This window comes from Euleptes europaea, chromosome 4, assembly GCF_029931775.1.
Source record: "Euleptes europaea isolate rEulEur1 chromosome 4, rEulEur1.hap1, whole genome shotgun sequence".
NCBI lineage: Eukaryota > Metazoa > Chordata > Lepidosauria > Squamata > Sphaerodactylidae > Euleptes > Euleptes europaea.
The window spans coordinates 110,687,364-110,706,880 of record NC_079315.1 but is presented as its reverse complement, the minus strand read 5'-3'; the positions used below and the strand labels follow the sequence as shown (position 1 = coordinate 110,706,880).

Below are 19,517 nucleotides of genomic sequence, written 5' to 3'. Positions count from 1 at the left end.
GGGTTAAGATACTGACAGTACGATCCTAAAAGGAGCTTCACGCTTCTAACTCCATTGAAGTCTATGGACTTAAAAGGGGCAGAACTCTGTTTAGGATTGCACTATGAGAAGGTTACATTTGCACGGGGCCCAAATCTTTAATGCCGTCTTGCAAAACTTATGAGGCCCGGCGGGTGCCGAGCGAATTCCAAGAATCCGCCTTCTGCCAAGAGTGAATTTTATAGCATTGTTACCAGTATGGTGTACGGATTAGAGCAGGGGTGTCGAACTCATTTGTTACGAGGGCCGGATATGACATAAATGACACTTGGTCGGGGCCGGGCCATGTGTACCATACAATTTAATGCCAGGTACCAGAGATACAAACTTCATAGAAGACGACACAGGCAAAGCCGATTAACAATATTATTTTTACTTAAAATATAAATGTTACCGAGTGTTACGGATACCGTGGGCTGCCAAAAAAACAAATCAGTGGGTTATAGATCAAATCAAGCCTGAACTGACCCTAGAAGCTAAAATGACTAAACTGAGGCTATCGTGCTTTGGTCTCATTATGGGAAGACAAGAGTCACTGGAAAAGACCATCATGCTAGGAAAAGTCGAGGGCAGCAGGAAAAGAGGAAGACCCAACAAGTGATGGATTGACTCAATAAAGGAAGCCACAACCCTCAATTTGCAAGATCTGAGCAAGGCTGTCAAAGATAGGACATTTTGGAGGACTTTCATTCATAGGGTCGCCATGAGTCGGAAGCGACTTGATGGCAATTAACACACACAAAATACAAATGCGCTTAACAAAGTAACACTCTTACAATATTTTCTTTTATTTAACAGTCTTTGACCACTGACACCTCGGGACTGGTGGGGGGGTGGCTGCCTCGGCTGGCTCGTGAGCTGGATAAGAGCTCTCAAGGGGCCGCATCCGGCCCCCCGGCCTTAAATTTGACACCCTTGGATGAGAGTGTTGAACAAGTATCTGGGAGACCCAGGTGGCAACCCACATTCTGCCATGGAAGCTTGCTGGGTGACTGTGGGCCAATCACACACACTTCGTCTAACCTCCCTCACAGGGTTGTTGTGAGGTTAAAAAGGAAGCCCAAGGAACATGGTAAGCCTGATGTGCTTGGAGGAAGGGGGGAATAGGGTAAAAAATGTAATAAGTACATCTGTGAAAGAAGAAGGAAGAGCTTTTGTTCCACAGACTTAATTTGGAAATAAATACAATCAAGATTTGCAGATGAGAAGTTGCCTCAAGGAAGAACCTCCAAATTATTAATCGGCAGTGGCAGGAGAGGGGTCTGGAGACCAAGTCCTATGAGGAAAGGTTGAGGAAGCTGGGTATGTTTAGCCTGGAGAGGAGAAGACTGAGAGGGGATACGATAACCATGTTCAAGTACTTGAAGAGCTGTCCTATAGAGGAGGGTGCCGAGTTGTTTTCTGTTGCTCCAGGAGGTCGGACCAGAACCAACGGGTTGAAATTAAATCAAAAGAGTTTCCATTTGTTCCTCAGTGGAACAGGCTTCCTCGGGAGGTGGTGAGCTCTCTGAAGGTTTTTAAGCAGAGGCTAGATGGCCATCTGTCAGCAGTGCTGATTCTATGACCTTAGACAGTTCATGAGAGGGAGGGCACCTTGGCCATCTTCTGGGCATGGAGTAGGGGTTACTGGGGGTGTGGGGGGGTAGTTTGGAATTTCCTGCATTGTGCAGGGGGTTGGACTAGATGACCCTGGTGGTCCCTCCCAACTCTATGATTCTGATTCTAGGAGACAAAATGGCAATGAAAGGGGAAGGGGCAACGGGATTTTGTATCTTCCTTCGATGACAAATTCCCAGTTCCTCCACCACTCACAATCTTTACTGCAGAGTGGACTTCCCCCAGTCACTGCTGAAAGGATGTGGGGGAGGGAATTTCCCCTCCAAGAGTAACCTCTAAAAAGAGGATAAAAATCAAAAGCATCATTTTACAGGGAACTGAAAGCCCCCCCCCCACACACACACACACACACACACAAGTCCTCCTGTATTACTTTCTACTCAGCAGGAAAGTTTTAAAAAATATGCAAAGCGTTCCATTCCGAGGGGGGGGGAAATTATATTTCGTTCATTTTTCATTTATTATTTTTTAATTTACTTCATTTCTACCCCGCCTTTCTCACCAAAGGGACTCGAAGCAGCTGACATCATTCTCCTCTCCTCCATTTTATCCTCGCAACAACCCTGCGAGGTAGGTGAGAGCGTGTGACTGGCCCCAGGTCAGCCAGACCCAAAATGACTGACGTTGTACTCCTCTCCTCTGTTGTTGTGAGGATGGGTCAGTTTAAAGGATACTCTTTGATTTAACCCCCCACCATTTATTTGGTATTGTGGAAACACTAGGATGATTATAGACACATCAATGAGATAAATTAAGATATCTACAAAGTAATTGAGTAGGGGGGATCATAATGTTAGCAAAAGTATACACAATTTAATTATGGACAGAAGAGAGTGAAGGGGAAGTCAATTATGTTTTGTTAATTTTAGATTAGAATTTATAGAGTTGAATTTATACTGTTAAGCATATAAGGAAAATGTTTAATGATGTATAAAATGAGAAAACAATAAAAAAATTATAAAAAAAAAGAAGAAGAAGAAGGGAGAACAATATTGTAAGCCACTTTGGGTACAGGCTGGGGAGAAAAGCAGGATATAAATATCTAGAAATAATATATTTCAATACTCTACAGTGCAATTTTATGCAGAGTTATTCCAGCCTTATAGGAGCCCCGTGGCGCAGAGTGGTAAACTGCAGTATTGCAGTCCAAAGCTCTGCTCACGACCTGAGTTCGATCCTGACGGAAGTCGGTTTCAGATAGCCGGCTCAAGGTTGACTCAGCCTTCCATCCTTCTGAGGTCGGTCAAATGAGGACCCAGCTTGCTGGGGGTAAAGGGAAGATGACTGGGGAAGGCACTGGCAAACCACCCTGTAAACAAAGTCTGCCTAGAAAACGTCGGGATGTGACGTCACCCCATGGGTCAGGAATGACCCGGTGCTTGCACAGGGGACCTTTACCTTTTACTACTCCAGCCTTAGCCCATTGAAATGAATGGGCTTAGAGTAGAGAAAAATTGCCTCTCTCCTTAAAAAAATGGTATCTAAAGCAACAGCCGACAGGAAGTGCCAGTTTGAGGGGCTTATTGATAACTTATTCCTAGCTGTCTTGATTCGTTTTAGAAAAGAGCGAGAGTCCAGTAGCAGCTTAAAGGCTAACAAAATTTCTGGCAAGGCATGAGCTTCGGTAAGCCACAGCACGCTTCTTCAGATAACGCGGAAGCTCATAACCTGCCAGAAATTTTGTTAGCCTTTAAGGTGCTACTGGACTCTTGCTCTTTTCTACTGCTATTGACAGACTAACACGGCTACCCATCGTGATTTACTTGTTTTATTGAGGACAGGGGAAATCTCTACCATTGCTAGAGACCCATCCCTGGAATGACCCTTCCAGCTGGTAGGCCCAGTGATACATGCACTCTGCTTCCTTCAAGGCCAGAAGCCCCCTTTGAGCTCTCCCTCCAATGACCCCTGCCTCTTCTTGACCTGTGTTATGATTAGGGTTGCCAACCTCCAGGTAACTAGCTGGAGATATCCAGCTATTACAACCAATCTCCAGCCAATAGAGATCAGTTCACCTGGAGAAAAAATGCCCACTTTGGCAATTGGACTCTATGACATTGAAGTCTCTCCCCTACTCAAACCCCGCCCTGCTCAAGCCCTGCCCCAAAAACCTCCCTCCGGTGGAGATGAGGGACCGGGCAACCCTAGTTATGATGTCCTTATGCTGTGCCCTCCCCAGCACGTAACAGACTGCTGCTGGTGGAGAAAGGCGCATCATAATCACATCCATTCATGAGGGCAGTATTGCACGAACTCAAGTTGCCAATTTTGGCAGTAGCCAGGTGTTCCTGCATCAAATATCACTCCGCCCTAAATTCAGACATTAGTCAGGTCCAGCAACGGTTGCCAATCTCCAGGTGGTACAACTGGTCTCCAGATGACAGAGATCACTTCCCCTGGAGAAAACGGCTACTTTGGAGGATGGACTCTATGACATGATATCCCGCTGAGATTCCCATCCCTTCCCAACTCCAACCCTTCCCCAGACCCCACCCCCAAATCTCTAGGAATTTCCCAACCCAGGGTTGGCAATCCTAGGACCACCAAATCTTTTTTCAAAAAAATCAAACAACTTTATAGTTACACCAGACTCTTCCTCAGATTTTTAGCCGGGGGGGGACGGACACGATACATAAGAACATAAGAAAAGCCCTTCTGGATCAGACTCAGGTCCATCAAGTCTAGCAGTCTGTTCACACAGTGGCCAACCAGGTGCCTCTAGGAAGCCCACAAACAAGACGACTGCAGCAGCAGCATCCTGCCTGTGTCCCAAAGCACCCGATATAATAGGCATGCTCCTCTGATACTAGAGAGAATGGGTGTGCATCATGACAAGTATCCATTTTGACTAGTAGCCATGGATAGCCCTCTCCTCCAAGAACATGTCCACTCCCCTCTTCAAGCCTTCCAAGTTGGCAGCCATCGCCACATCCTGGAGCAGGGAGTTCCACAATTTCACTACCTGTCGGGTGAAGAAATACTTCCTTTCATCTGTTTCGAATCTCTCGCCCTCCAGCTTCAGCAGATGGGCGATGAAAAGAATGTATTACACATTGGCCTGCCAAAAGTACACACACTTGGGAGTGAGAGCCAGGACTCCCCCCCTCCGAGGGCAGGAAGAGAGTGCCGCGAACAAAAAGCGAAACTGCCAGACTCTTCTAACCAAGCTGTGGGTTTCCCAACATTTCCTATTTCCAGCCAAGCTTCCCGGCAGGCCTGCGTCATGAAGGGCAGGGCCGAGAAGCGGGGCCAGGCGTTGACCGGTCACAGCCCACCGTATTTCCATAAAGCTGGTGCCCCCACCCCGGTCCAATACAGACATGGACAATGCCCAAATGCCCGGTTTTCGGCTTGGAAAAGCAGGGCTTTGGCGGCGAGGGGGGCTTGCAGAAATCGGTGGCGCGTGGGCATCTTCCTGGAGGACGTGACCGTTGTGACAGGACGCAAGCATTCCCCTTCCCAAGGGGGTGGGGGGGGGAGTCCCAAATGCTTTGCTGGTTCAACACAGCCAACGTTGCACAGTAAACAAAGCCAGCCGAGGGCCTTTTTGAGGTGGTTCATTACAGGCCACAAGCAAGGGAACTGGGGCAGAGAAGGATGACGCAGAGGGACGGCCAAAGGACTTGAAAGAAAAGGGGTTCTTACTGGGGGGTTTTCCTAGAGGAGTTGGTTTTTATATGCCGACTTTCTCTACCACTTCAGGGAGACTCGAACCAGCTTACAATCACCTTCCCTTCCCCTCCCTACAAGAGACACCCTGTGAGGTAGGTGGGGCTGAGAGAGTATGACTAGCCCAAGGTCACCCAGCTGGCTTCATGTGGAGGGGTGGGGAAACAAATCCAGTTTGCCGGATTAGCCTCCGCCGCTCACGTGGAGGAACGGGGAATCGTACCCGGTTCTCCAGGTCAGAGCCCGCCGCTCCAAGCCACCGCTCTTAACCACTGCACCACACTGGCTCTCAGAAGAGAGAGCCTTCGATTCACTGTTCGGCACATCAGAAAGAGAGCTCAAAGAGTCCACCGCTCCAAACCACCGATCTTAACAACTACACCAGGCTGGCTGAAAGAGAACATGGAGAAAGAGAACATGGGAGTGTTGCTATTTCGGTGCGCACCTTCGGCTGTTGTCACATTGCCGCGCTGTATTCTTTCCCTCCCTTTACAGGGGAAAGCAACCAGTATTTACAGCCTGGCTAGTTCACTCTCTCTTTCTCTAAGCGTGTAAGCTCTTCGTGGAATTTATAAACACATTTCACAGGCAGTTCTTGGGAAAGCAACAACTGTGTCCCAAGTTCGTCTTCTCCGGGGCAGCGGTTCCCAAACTGTGTTCCACCGAGCACTTGGTGCTCCGCAAAACATCTCCTAGTGCTCCGTGAAGAGACTGGAAAGAAAAATACAGCTGTCATTCGGTTTAGTATGTATGTGCTAGGTGAAAATTCGTACTCCGTGACCAATTTCTCTCCTGAAAAATGCTCCATGCCTCAAAAAGTTTGGGAACCGCTGCTCAGGGGTATACGCCTAACTGGTAGGGTTGCCAACCTCCAGGTGGTAGAACAGATATAAAGTTAGCCTGCTATATAAGTAGTTACTTATATATAGTAGTGAAACATATATCTAACAAAAAAGATTGCAGTATAAAACCTCCAGGTGGTAGCTGGAGATCTCCCGCTATTACAACTGATCTCCGGGCAACAGAGATTAGTTCACCTGGAGAAAACGGCCGCTTTGGAAGGCGGACTCTATGGCGTTATAACCCGTTGAAGTCCCTCCCCCTCCCCAAAACCTCCTCAGGCTCCACCCCCAAAAATCTCCAGGTATTCCCCAACCTGGAGCTGGGAACCTTACAGGGGGTTGGACTAGATGACCCTGATGGTCCCTTCCAACTCTATGATTCTAACTAGACAGGAGGCGGGCAAGTAGCCTGGCCTGCAGGAGCTTTTCAACCAGCTCTTGAATGGCTTAACTATTTGTAGGGTTGCCAGGTCCCTCTTCGCCTTTGGCAGGAGGTTTTTGGGGCGGAGCCTAAGGAGGGCGGGGTTTGGGGAGGGGAGGGACTTCAATGCCATAGAGTCTCATTGCCAAAGCGGCCATTTTCTCCAGGCGAACGGATCTCCATCGGCTGGAGTTCAGCTGTAATAGCAGGAGATCTCCAGCTAGTACCTGGAGGTTGGCAACCCTATTTGCCAAGAGCATCGGTCCCTCGGATTGCAGCCCCGGCCAGCAGGCCAAAGCTCCTGAAAACTGTTATTTAGTTATTTGCTTCATTTATACCTGCTTTCTCCCCAGTGGGGACCCAAAGCGGCTTACATCATACTCTTCTCCTCCAGTTTATCCTCACAACAATCCTGCAAGGTAGGTTAGGCTGGGAGTGTGTGTCCCAAGTTCACACAGTAAATTACTATGGTGGAGTGGGGATTTGAACCTGGGTCTCCCAAATCCGAATCCTGATATAAGCCTTCTTTTTCTGGTTAATCAATAATTTGTAATTTGTAATTTTTTTTATACCACATTTCCGAGTTCAAAGCATCCTCCTTCAGAGGTTCAAGCATTTCCACAAATTCTCTATAAACTACCTCTATAGTATGGTATCGCTTTACTCTGCTCTCGTTAGACCTCAACTAGAGTACTGTGTTCAGGACCAAGTCCTATGAGGAAAGGTTGAAGGAGTTGGGTATGTTTAGCCTGAAGAGGAGAAGACTGAGAGGGGATATGATAACCATGTTCAAGTACTTGAAGGGCTGTCATATAGAGGGTGCTGAGTTGTTTTCTGTTGCTCAAGAAGGTCGGACCAGAACCAATGGGTTGAAATTAATGTCTAGAGTTTCCGTCTAGACATTAGGAAGAATTTTCTAACAGAGCGGTTCCTCAGTGGAACAGGCTTCCTTGGGAGGTGGTAAGCTCTCCTTCCCTGGAGGTTTTTAAGAATAGGTTAGATGGCCATCTGTCAGCAATGCTGATTCTGTGACCTTAGGCATCTTGGCCATCTTCTAGTCACTAGGGGTGTGGAGGGGGGAGGCAGTTGTGAATTTCCTGCATAGTGCAGGGGGTTGAACTTGATGGCCCTGGTGGTCCCTTCCAACTCTATGATTCTACCTGTAAGGCCTTTTTTTGCCCCTAAGCACTCCTAATCGAACCACGGTTTGGAATGCAGATTTTTTTTTTAATATAATTGGGTGCTTGGGAGAATAAAACAGGTGTTAACTTATGAACAATGTTCTCATACAAATACCAAGGCGAACAATCGACCCGTGGGTTAAGAAAGACCTCACAGAGCTATGGCGATACATTTAGATTTGATACCTACCCTTTTAAAATCCTTTTTTTTTAAAGATTGTAATTGTTTACTATGTTCTGGCAAAAGCTGTAAATAAATATATTCATAGAGATCCTGATCCTAGTTGAAAAGCTGTGGAGGCATTGGGAGCAGCAGATTAAGGAAAGCGGGCCACACCTAAATCTCGCCCTGCTTCGGAGAGCTCCAGATTATAAGACATCCCTTCCTGTTTCTAGGACTGGCAAAACAGGAAGAGCCTGTGTCCAGCTCGGAGCCCTCAAAAGCGGATGGAGCCCCAGATGCAGACCTCGGGCCAAAAACACCAAAAACCAGGCCAGCCGCTGAAGTTTGGTAGGGGTTGCCCTGTGAGATCAAGAGACTAAGAGCCACGGCACAAAATTGCACAGAGCCAAAACCCGGATCTTCCACTCAGCAGGGAACTGAAGCCAATCCCAGCTGCAGCCAATCCCAATTGGCATCCACAAAGATTCTTTAGCAGGCACACTCTCTCAGCCCCACCTACCTCACAGGGCGTCTGTTGTGGGGAGGGGGAGGGAAGGTGATTGTAAGCCGGTTTGATTCTCCCTTAAGTGGGAGAGAAAGTCGGCATATAAAAACCAACTCTTCTTCTTCTTTCCTCAAAGGATCCTGGGAACTGTTAGCTTGGCAAGGGAGTCAAGAATTTTTCTTGTGCAGATCCTCAGCGGCAGCATCTGCCCGCTTCTGCCCCCCGCCCCTGCACACCCCAGCAGCTGCCAGAGTCCTCGAGAGAGAGGAAATTACTGTTATTGGTGGCGCTGACCTGTGCAGAGCGTGTGCACAGCTATCATAGTAAAGCATTGCTGTTTTTCTGATTGGAAAATGCAGCTTGAGGTTAAACCCAGCTGCTAACCTTCGTTTTAAAGGACACGGATAAACATTTGGGATACGGCTGCGGTTTTGGGGTACTTGGGGGGACGGACGCATTTTTGCCAGCGTGGTGTAGTGGTTAAGAGCGGTGGTTTGGAGCGGTGGACTCTGATCTGGAGAACTGGATTTGTTTCCCCACTCCTCCACATGAAGCCAGCTGGGTGACCTTGGGCTAGTCACAGCTCTCTTAGAGCTCTCTCAGCCCCACCTACCTCACAGGGTGTCTGTTGTGGGGAGGGGAAGGGAAGGTGATTGAAAGCCAATTTGATCCTCCCTTGGTAGAGAAAATCGGCATATAAAAACCTTCTTTTAGCTTCTTCTTCTTCTTTTAGCTTCTTTGCATGATGCTCCAGAACAGAACTCTCCACGTTCTCAAAGCAGCCTGGCTGACATCCAGACACTTATGGAGAGACTGGCATGTCGACTAGGGTTGCCAGGTCCCTCTTCGCCACTGGCGGGAGGTTTTTGGGGTGGAGCCTGAGGAGGGTGGGGTTTGGGGAGGGGAGGGGCTTCAATGCCATAGAGTCCAATTGCCAAAGTGGCCCTTTTCTCCAGGTGAACTGATCTCTATTGGCTGGAGATCTGTTGCAAGCAGGAGATCTCCTGCTAATTCCTGGAGGTTGGTGACCCTCATGCCGACCAACAGCTTGCACAAAACCAGCCCTGTGCATGCCCATTGGTCTGTTGCACTCAACTGGATCCACATGTAAAGCAGGCCTAAGAATATAATAAGAACATAAGAGAGGCCCTGCTGGATCAGACCCAGGCCCATCAAGTCCAGCAGTCTGTTCACACAGTGGCCAACCAGGTGCCTCCAGGAAGCCCACAAACAAGACGACTGCAGCAGCTAGAAGTTAGTAGGAACAGCGGCTGCCAAACCACCCACAGTTTCGGAAGTCGGGCCTGAGCTTTGGAGAACAGATGGAAAAGGGGCAACCGGTCGGGCAGGTAAAAGGGGAAGGAAGCTACCTTAGTTGGGGGCTCTTTTGAGTAGAAACAGGGATGCAAATCCAGGAGAAAGATTGGTCTAAAGCTCCTGCTAACGTTTCCACCATGGTACCTGGACCCGGATGGCCCAGGCTAGCCAGATCTTGTCAGATCTCAGAAGCTAAGCAGGGTCAGCCCAGGTTAGTGTTTGGATGGGAGACCACCGAGGAATACCAGGGTTGTTGTGCAGAGGAAGGCACTGGCAAACCACCTCTGTTAGTCTCTTGCCATGAAAACCCCCAAAAAGGGTCACCATAAGTCGGCTGCGACTTGACGGCACTTTACACACACACACGCGCGCCTGGACCCTAGTCCCTCCTACTTCATCTAACTCCACCCATGCTGCAAATGCAGGAGAAGGACTGGTCAAAAGCTTCTGTCAGTATTTCTATTATGGTACATGGGCTCTGAGAGCCAGCGTGGTGTAGTAGTTAAGGTGTCGGACTAGGACCTGGGAAAACCCTGGTTCGAATCGTGCCGTGGAAGCTTGCTGGGTGACCTCAGGCCAGTCACACACTCTCAGCCTTTACCCTGGCAAGTATTTCGATGGGAGACCTCCGGGGAATCCCAGGGGCATGACACTGAGGCAGGCAATGGCAAACCACCTCCAAATGTCTCTTGCCTTGAAAACCCTATGGGGTCACCATAAGTCAGCTGTGACTTGGGGGGAAAAACAAAAAAACTGGGTCCTAACCCCTCTTACTTTGGCTAACCCTACCCACACTGGAAATGCGGGGAAAGGATTGGTCAAAACCTGCTGCTAGCATTTCCTCTATGGAGAAGAAGAAGAAGAAGAAGACCTCTGCCTGAGACCCTGGAGAGCCACTGCCGGTCTGAGTAGACAATACTGACTTTGATGGACCCAGGGTCTGATTCAGGATAAGGCAGCTTCACGTGTTCATGTGATATCAGTTGTAATAGCAGATCTCCAGCTAGTACCTGGAGGTTGGCAACCCTAGCAGACACACACCCTTAGCCCCTACGCCATTAGAGAGGATCTACTGCAGAAGGAAGGGGGAGCAGGAAAGTCCAGCTCCGCAGAGTCTGCAGATGGCCGGATACACCCTGGTATGGCTGGGTGTTCTGCCAAAACCGAGCAAAGCTACCTCAGCAGGTCGAGGCCTTTTGGCAGGAGCCGCACCCGTGTTGCGTACATCAGTCAGCAACGGTGGAGCAGCTCTTGCTCAGCTCTTCTCCTGCCCTTGCCTGCAAACTGCCTCCTATCACTTGGTGGGTCACTCGGGGACAAAGATATCGAGGCCTGCAGAAAAGAAAGTCTCGCTCCGGAACAGCACACGCCTTCCGCCCTGACAGCCCGATTCTTAAAGCGGCACGGAATGTGCCAGGATCAAATGCAGCCTGACCCTCAAATACCAGCAATAGGATTTGGGGAGGGGGGGAGGACGAGAAAAGGCAGAGCAGTGACGGAAATGTGCTGCGGCTAAGAAGAGGAGCCTAAAAGCATTGTTCTCCTCAACCCATTAAGCTTCCTACAATTTATATTAATGTCTCAGCTACTCGAATAATGAATCCAGAAGCGGTCAGATGCAGCCACTCACTTTAAAAGGTAGCTGCTGGACATCAGCTTCTGTACACGAAAAGCAGCGCAGTACGCATGAGCACATGAAGCTGCCTTCTACTGAATCAGACCCTCGGTCCATCAAAGTCAGTATTGTCTACTCAGACGGGCAGCAGCTCTCCAGGGTCTCAGGAAGAGGTCTTTCACATCACCTACTTGCCTAATCCCTTCAACTGGAGATGCTGGGGATTGAACCTGGGACCTTCTGAATGCTGAGCAGATGCTCTACCACTGAGCCACAGCCACAGTCCCTCCCTATGGCCTCCGCCGCTTCCTCCAAATAATTAGGTGCAGATCTGTTGGGCCACTTTGGGGACATTTTCAGGTTGCTTTTTCCCTAAACGTCGCACACGTGGGCAGCAACCATCTCCTCTGACCATGCAGAGGGGAAAACAAGTTACACACGTCTCATGCACAGTCGGTTCAGTCCGCCGAGATGAATTCCAGAGTACCCAAACCTGACCGATTCAGACATTACGCAAACTCCCCAGTCTGTAAAACCCAGCACTGCAGATCAACTCGGCACAACAGCCCTAAGGCTTACACTTTACAGAATTCTGATATGACATGAGTTGCAAATTTGTGTACAATTGTCCTTTTCGGGATTGCAGGAAGCGGGATGGCAGAGAAAGAAATGGGCAGTTCCAGAGAGCTGGGCTAGGATGCCCCGCTGCTAACACCATAAAATCATAGAATCATAACATCATAGAATTGGAAGGTACCACCAGGGTCATTTAGTCCAACCCCCTGCACAATGCAGGAAATTCCCCACTGCCTCCCCTCCACACCCCTAGTAACCCCTACTCCATGCCCAAAAGATGGCCAAGATGCCTTCCTTCTCATGATCTGCCAATTCATTGTGTGATCCCAGCCAAGCCCCCCCCCCTTGCTGACCCTTGCGTGTAAAACCTGAAAAATATCATGCCAGTCGAAACCCTGCTAGGTCACCTGCGCACATTTTTAAATTCCATATTAAGAAAAAGGGAAACCTACAGAACACAGCATTCTGAGTAACTTTCCCCTGATTTTTGGCTTTAAAAAAAGTTATTGAAGACTGCGATTAGAAAGGGGGGTGAGGGAATCGTAACCCTTTCCCTATCAGCCATTTTTCCTCTCCAAGCTGCACCTCCCTTCCCTGCGTGCAAGAGCCGTCAAGTCACAGCTGACTTTTGGCAATCCAGTAGGGTTTTCAAAGCAAAACAGAAGTGAACAGATGAACACACAAAAATTCATGAAGCTGCCTTATTCTGAATCGGACCCTTGGTCCATCAAAGTCAGTATTGTCTACTCAGGCCGGCAGCGGCTCTCCAGGGTCTCAGGCTGGGGTCTTTCACATCACCTGCTTGCCTCGTCCCTTTAACTGGAGATGCTGGGAATTGAACCTGGGACCTTCTGCATGCCAAGCAGAGGCTCTACCACTGAGCCACAGCCCCCTACCCCATTGCCTCCCTCTGTGTCACAATCCTGGTATTCCTTGAAGGTCTCACATTCACACTAGCCAGGACCGACCCTGCTTAGCTTCTGAGATCAGGCTAACCTGGGGCTATCCAGGTCAGGGCCCTCCCTTCCCCATACAGGGGAAATTATTGAGACCTTTGTATTTTTCCCCATTGAAAAGAAGGGGAAGAAAGAGGTGGAGGGGGTTATTTTGAAATAATATCAGCCGGCAAAGGGTTAAGCACCCCCACCCCACTTCATCCTTCCTCCGTTTCTAACTGCAGCCTCCAAATGTTTCCTCTTCATTAAAAAAAAAAAAGGCAGAAGAAAGTTCAGCGTAAAGCTTCGGTCTGTAAACTCGCAAGGAGCTGCCAGGACAACCTAAAATAATAATTTTTTTAAAAAAATAGCTAGCAAGCGAGAAGCGCCGTAACAGAAGTGTTCGCGACGCGCAGCAAAAAAATAAAAACAGTCACAACCACAGTGGCAGAAGAATGCAACGTGGCAGCAGAAAACAAGAAGGGGTGTGGGGCGGTGTCACCTGGAGACAGCCGAGGACGGGGAGGGAGGCGGGGCGGGATTGGCAGCATCTGGAGATAACAGATCCACGGGAGGGAGTCGCTGGATGGACATCAGACCCTTTCCCTCGCGGGGAATCAAGACGGAGGAACAGCCTGTCCCGGGCATGGGCCGAGAAAGAACAGAGGAGCGCGGCTGGGGGCACATGGCTCCCTTCAAGCAGAGGGGCTTGCGCCAGGCCCGCATGGGTGTGTTCTAGGCCCTGTGGAGGGCAGGTTTCAAGCACAGCCTGGCCTCGTAAGCATGACGGGCCCGTAGCTTGGAACATCGCCTTGCGACAGGTTGTAAAACAAAGGTTGCCTTTTGAACTTTTTTGCCACAAGCCATTACTGAAAAACAGGGTACCTCTTTTAAAGAGGGCACACAGCAGGGGTGACATTGTTATCCTTAGCAGTACGGTGCTAGACACATATTTTAAGAAGGGGAGTTGGTTTTGATATGCCGACTTTCTCTACCACTTAAGGAAGAATCAACCCGGCTTACACTCACCTTCCCTTCCCCTCCCCACAACGGACACCCTGTGAGGTAGGTGGGGCTGAGAGTGTGACTAGCCCCAGGTCACCCAGCTGGCTTCAGGTGTAGGAATGGGGAAACAAATCCAGTTCACCAGATTAGCCTCCACCGCTCATGGGGAGGAGTGGGGAATCAAACCCGGTTCTCCAGATCAGAGTCCACCGCTCCAAACCACTACACGGCGCTGGTTAAGAGTTTAACCTTTGAACGTTAATATTTTATATTTGTTATCTGCTTTTATGTTGTTTTTAACTCATTTACTCTGGCCGTTTTATGCAGGGCTGTTTCCCTCGCGGTCACCCCCGCCGACTGGTTCGGGGCTTCCCTTTGATTTCGTGTGCCTTTCCCAAATGTCAGGCCACCTTGCTCTCCCCGCGAGCTTTGCCCGTGTTTTCCAGATGCTGTTTCAGCCAGAATCCGGAAAACGCAAGCCAAACGCGTGGGAAAGCGCGAGGCGACGGCTGACCGTCGGGAAAGGCACGCACGATCAAAAGGAAACCCCAAAGCAGCCGGCGGGGGGGATCGCGGGGAAACAGCCCCTACATTAACGGCCACTGTTTTCATGTTGTAAGTTGTCCTGAGACACTTAAAAAAAATCAAATAAATATATAAAATTACATGGGATGAGTGAAGGAGGGAAGCGACATGTGTGAATAGTGCCGGTTTGTGGTGAGGGTCTCTTAGAGGCTGAGAGAGGCACGGGCCGCATTTTTTGAGGCTCCCGGCGGTGACCGGGGAGAGAGGTAGGGAGCCAGGCCCGCCACGGCCCCCAGCCCCACCACCACTGACAGAGGTGGTTCATTCATAGCGTGCTGCCCAGTAAGGCCAGCGTGGTGTAGTGGTTAAGAGCGGTGGTTTGGAGCGGTGGACTCCGATCTGGAGAACCGGGTTGGTTTCCCCACTCCTCCACACGAAGCCAGCTGGGTGACCTTGGGCTAGTCACAGCTCTCTTAGAGCTCTCTCAGCCTCATCTACCTCCCAGGGTGTCTGTTGTGGGGAAGGTGATTGTAAGCCCGTTTGATTCTTCCTTAAGTGGTGGAGAAAGTCAGCATATCAAAACCAACTTTTCTTCTTCTTCTTCTTCTAAGGCAGGGGTGGGGAACGTCAGGCCCGGAGGCCATATGAGGTCCGCGAAATCATTTGGTCTGGCCCTTCATGGGTCCTGGCAGATCTCTAGCTCAGAAGGATGCTGCCCTGCCTGAATCTCTTGGGCCCAGCTGGGGACAGCAGAGCTCAAAAGTGAGTCACTCTATGTGGCAGACACTCGGAGCCGTCTCTGGTCGTGCCTCTTGGCTAAATGTTTGACCAAATATAGCAGGCTAATTTTTAAGTTGATAATTCTGTATGGCCCGCGAATGACGTTATAAATATCCAAATGGCCCTTGGCGGAAAAAAGGTTCCCCACCCCTGTTCTAAGGCGACACAACTTTGAAGTTGTACGATGAACGTCCATCTTCTTTCAGTCCTGTCAGTGGTATCTCTGTGACTATATAACCTCATTCGGAGATTAACGTCAAAGTCTAAATTTGAGGCACCCCGTCCGAGAAGGCGAGGCCCAGGCCAAATGGCCCTCCTATGATAGGCCCTGTGGGGAATGCACTATTTCGGGAGATTTGACAGGGCACCAGGAGGGAGATCCTTAGTTTCCTGCTTTGTCCTGCTTTCTGGCAGTGATCCCATGTCATAGTAACTCTTTATGACACACAGGCAGGGCTGGGCCAGAGACTCCTTCACAGGAGGGGCGATGGCCCTGTACTGAGAGACCAGGCTCCTTTCGCTTTTCCCTCCCAGAGCACATGGAAATAGAAGAAAAAGAAGGAGAAGAGTTGGTTTTTATATGCCGACTTTCTCTACCACTTAAGGGAGACTCAAACTGGCTTACAATCACCTTCCTTTCCCTTCCCCACAACAGACACCCTGTGAGGTAGGCGGGGCTGAAAGAGCTCTAAGTGAACTGTGACTGGCCCAAGGTCACCCGGCTGGCTTTGTGGGGAGAAACAAATCCAGTTCTCCAGATCAGAGTCCGCCGCTCACGTGGAGGAGTGGGGAATCAAACCCGGCTCTCCGGATCAGACTGCATCGCTCCAAGCCACCGCTCTTAGCCGCACCACCACGCTGGCTCTGCATTTTCAGGGGTCACCGTTCCCCAGAGAGAACCTGGCGGGGAACGGGAGGATGCCTCTCGTCACACACCCTGACCCCCTTCCTGACCAGTCAGGATGTACAAGCCAATTCACCACCCAGCAGACACGGAAGAGCGCAACCGAGAGCATTATGCGCGAAACCCCACCAAACAACAGCATTCCTTTTTCAGCGTGGCGCACTTCTCCGTGAAGCTTTTTAAACAACACGTTTTCTTTTTTTCCCTTCTCGCCAGTGAAAGTGCGAGCAAAAGTTTTAGCGCTGCCACGAGGCGAAACCCAGTCCTTGAAAGCCAGGCAGGAGAGAAGCAAAGCAAACACTGAAGGGTGGTAAAACTATCCGGGGTCAGGTCAGAGGGCTTCTGGGGCTGGGTCCTGCCCTTAGGCCTGCCCTTAGTCATCCATGCTGCCAGGCAAGAAAGGTTGCCAGGTTGCCAGGCATAAGAGCTGGAAAACCCAGTTCTTTTGAAGCGAGAAGACTGGAAGTGCTGGGAAGAGGGGGACGGGGTGGGGAATGAAGCACCCAGGTAAAATGGCCCAGGGAGAGGTGTCCAGAAGGAAAGGGCGTCGGAGATGGCGTGTACTATTATGACTGGCCTAGACTGTGCCTTGCCCTGACCCGGGTGGCCCAGGCTAGCCCGATCTCATCAAATCTCAGAAGCTCAGTACCGTCAGCACCAGTTCGTACTCGGATCGGAGACCACCATAGATAAGAGTTGGAAGGGACCACCAGGGTCATCTAGTCCAACCTCCTGCACAATGCAGGAAATTCACAACTACCTTCCCCCCACACCCCCAGTGATCCCTTACTCCATGCCCAGAAGATGGCTAAGATGCCCTCTCATCACCTCCGTGAAGTCCTATAGAGGCAGGCAATGGCAAACCACCTCTGATCGACTCTCGCCTTGAAAACCTTAAGGGGTCCCCAGGTCAGCTGTGTCTTGTGGGGGGGGGGAGCCCTGTGTCATAAGGACATAAGAAAGGCCATGCTGGATCAGACCGAGGCCGAGCAGTCTGTTCGCACAGTGGCCAGCCAGGCGCCTCTAGGAAGCCCACAAACTAAGAAACTTGCAGCAGCATCGTCCTGCCTGTGTTCCCAAGCACCTAATATAATAGGCATGCTCCTCTGTTCCTGGAGAGTGTCTTATGGCAACCCCCATAGCTGGCACTCAGAACCCCGCAACCCCAAGCTCAGCAGACCCCCACTGGAGCTGTAAAACGAGCAAAGGGAGATTGGGAACGTGCCCCAGAAAAGTTGCCAGTCCTCACGAAGTACTACAACCCAAAGCCCCACAAGCCCTCCCGCACACGGTCACAGAATCACAGACACACAGAGCGGGAAGGGGCCACGGGGGTCATCTAGTCCAACCCCCTGCCCAAGGCAGGACATTCCAAACGACCTCCCCCCCCCCCGAAGTGGCGCCCGCCTAACCCAGATGCGTGGAAGCCCGGAGCGTTTCGACAGCCGGGAAAGAGGGGGAGGCAAGTCGCTCTGCCCATGCTCAGAGGCGCCGCCGCCATCCCCGGTCGGGCAGCCCCAACCAGCCTTGCGAAACGAGCCTCCGGGGCGACGCCCAGCCTCTCCGCACTTCCGCAGCCGGGCGGAGGAGAAGGGTGGGGGGAGCCGGGGAAAGCGGGGCGAGCCCTCCATCGACCCCGGCCCACCTGCGGGGTGGGGTGGGGAGGCCAGAGTCCGGCTCACCTGAAATAGTAGACATCGCTCTTGCCGGCGCTGAGCCCGGACTTGCGGATGACCTCCTCCTTCTTCCAGCCGGGGGGCAGCGCCGGGCAGTCCACCCGCTTGCCCCGCTTCTCCATGCCGGGCGGGGACCCTCCGGCCAGGGGAGCGGCGACGGCCACCCCCCAGCCTAGCAGCAGGAGCCCGTCGGGGCGGCCGGCCGCCTCGGGCCGCCCTTGCCTACTCCGTCGCGCGGCTCTCCCGGGAGCGGTGCGGGCTGCTGCTGCTGCGCGCGGGGCTGCCCTCCGTGCCGGGGGCGGCGGAGGCAGCTGGGGCGGCTGCTGCTGCGGAGGCTGCTTCCGTAACTGAGCCTCGGGATGCGTGTCATCGGCGCTCGGAACCTCGGGGTCATAGAGCCCGCGCGGCGGAGGGGAGGGGAGGGCAGGGAGGGGAGGGGGACGGCACGCAAGCAGCTCGGCCGGCCGCCCCGGCTGCGCCCTGGAGACCGCCTCCCTCCCGCCCCTCGGCCCCGCCGGCCCTCTCGCCTGCCGGCGGGGCGGAGCGCAGCGCAGCCGGCCCTGCCCAGCGCCGCCGCCGCCGCCGCCGCTCGGCCGGCCTTTGCGCCCAGGGCGCGCCGCGTGGGGAAGGGGACGGCCGGGGCCGCCTTCTGCCGAGCCGGACCCTTCGCCACCCCGAGGCGCCATGGCCGGCAGCGGCGCTCCAGGGTCGCAGGCGGGGGTCTTTCCCATCGCCTGCTTGCCTCGTCCCTTTGACTGGACAGGCCGGGGATTGAACCTGGGACCTTCTGCACAACTGTATGAACACATGAAGCTGCCTTATACTGAATCAGACCATTAGTCCATCAAAGTCAGTATTGTGTACTCAGACTGGCAGCTGCTCTCCAGGGTCTCAGGCTGGGTCTTTCACATTGCCTGCTTGCCTCGTCCCTTTAACTGGAGATGCCCGGGGTTGGACCTGGGACCTTCTGCATGCCCAATAGATGCTCTACCGCTGAGCCACAGCCCCTCCCCAAATACACACGAAGCTGCCTGTACTGACCCTTGGTCCATGAAAGTCAGTATTGTCTCCTCAGGACAGCAGCGGCGCTCCAGGGTCTCAGGCGGGGGTCTTTCCCATCGCCTGCTTGCCTCGTCCCTTTGCCTGGAGAGGCCGGAAATTGAACCGGGGACCTTCTGCACAACTGTATGAACACACGAAGCTGCCGTATACTGAATCAGACCATTAGTCCATCCAAGTCAGTACTGTGTACTCAGATTGGCAGCGGCTCTCCAGGGTCTCAGGAGAAGGTCTTTCACATCGCCTGCTTGCCTCGTCCCTTTAACTGGAGATGCCCGGGGTTGGACCTGGGACCTTCTGCATGCCCAACAGATGCTCTGCCACTGAGCCACGGCCCCTTTCCATGGCTCTCCAGGGACTCAGGCTGGGTCTTTCCCATGACCTGCTTGCCTCGTCCCTTTGACTGGAGAGGCCGGGGATTGAACCTGGGACCTTCTGCATGCCCAATAGATGCTCTACCACTGAGCCACGGCCCCTCCCCAAATACACACGAAGCTGCCTGTACTGACCCTTGGTCCATGAAAGTCTATATTGTCTACTCAGGCCGGCAGCGGCTCTCCAGGGACTCAGGCTGGGTCTTTCCCATTGCCTGCTTGCCTTGTCCCTTTGACTGGAGAGGCCGGGGATTGAACCTGGGACCTTCTGCATGCCCAATAGATGCTCTACCACTGAGCCACGGCCCCTCCCC

At 51.9% G+C, this 19,517-nt stretch overlaps 1 protein-coding gene across 1 annotated transcript in view; it reads right to left on the bottom strand.

Moving 5' to 3' along the window:
* MBD2 (methyl-CpG binding domain protein 2) overlaps window positions 1-17,900 on the bottom strand; it is a 58,840-nt gene extending 40,940 nt beyond the window's left edge. Inside the window, exon 1 of the mRNA XM_056848151.1 lies at window positions 17,777-17,900. Within this exon, the coding sequence (XP_056704129.1) occupies window positions 17,777-17,892 (116 nt within the window). The 5' untranslated portion in view covers window positions 17,893-17,900. The remainder of the gene's footprint in view (window positions 1-17,776) is intronic.
* Window positions 17,901-19,517: the final 1,617 nt, after the last annotated feature.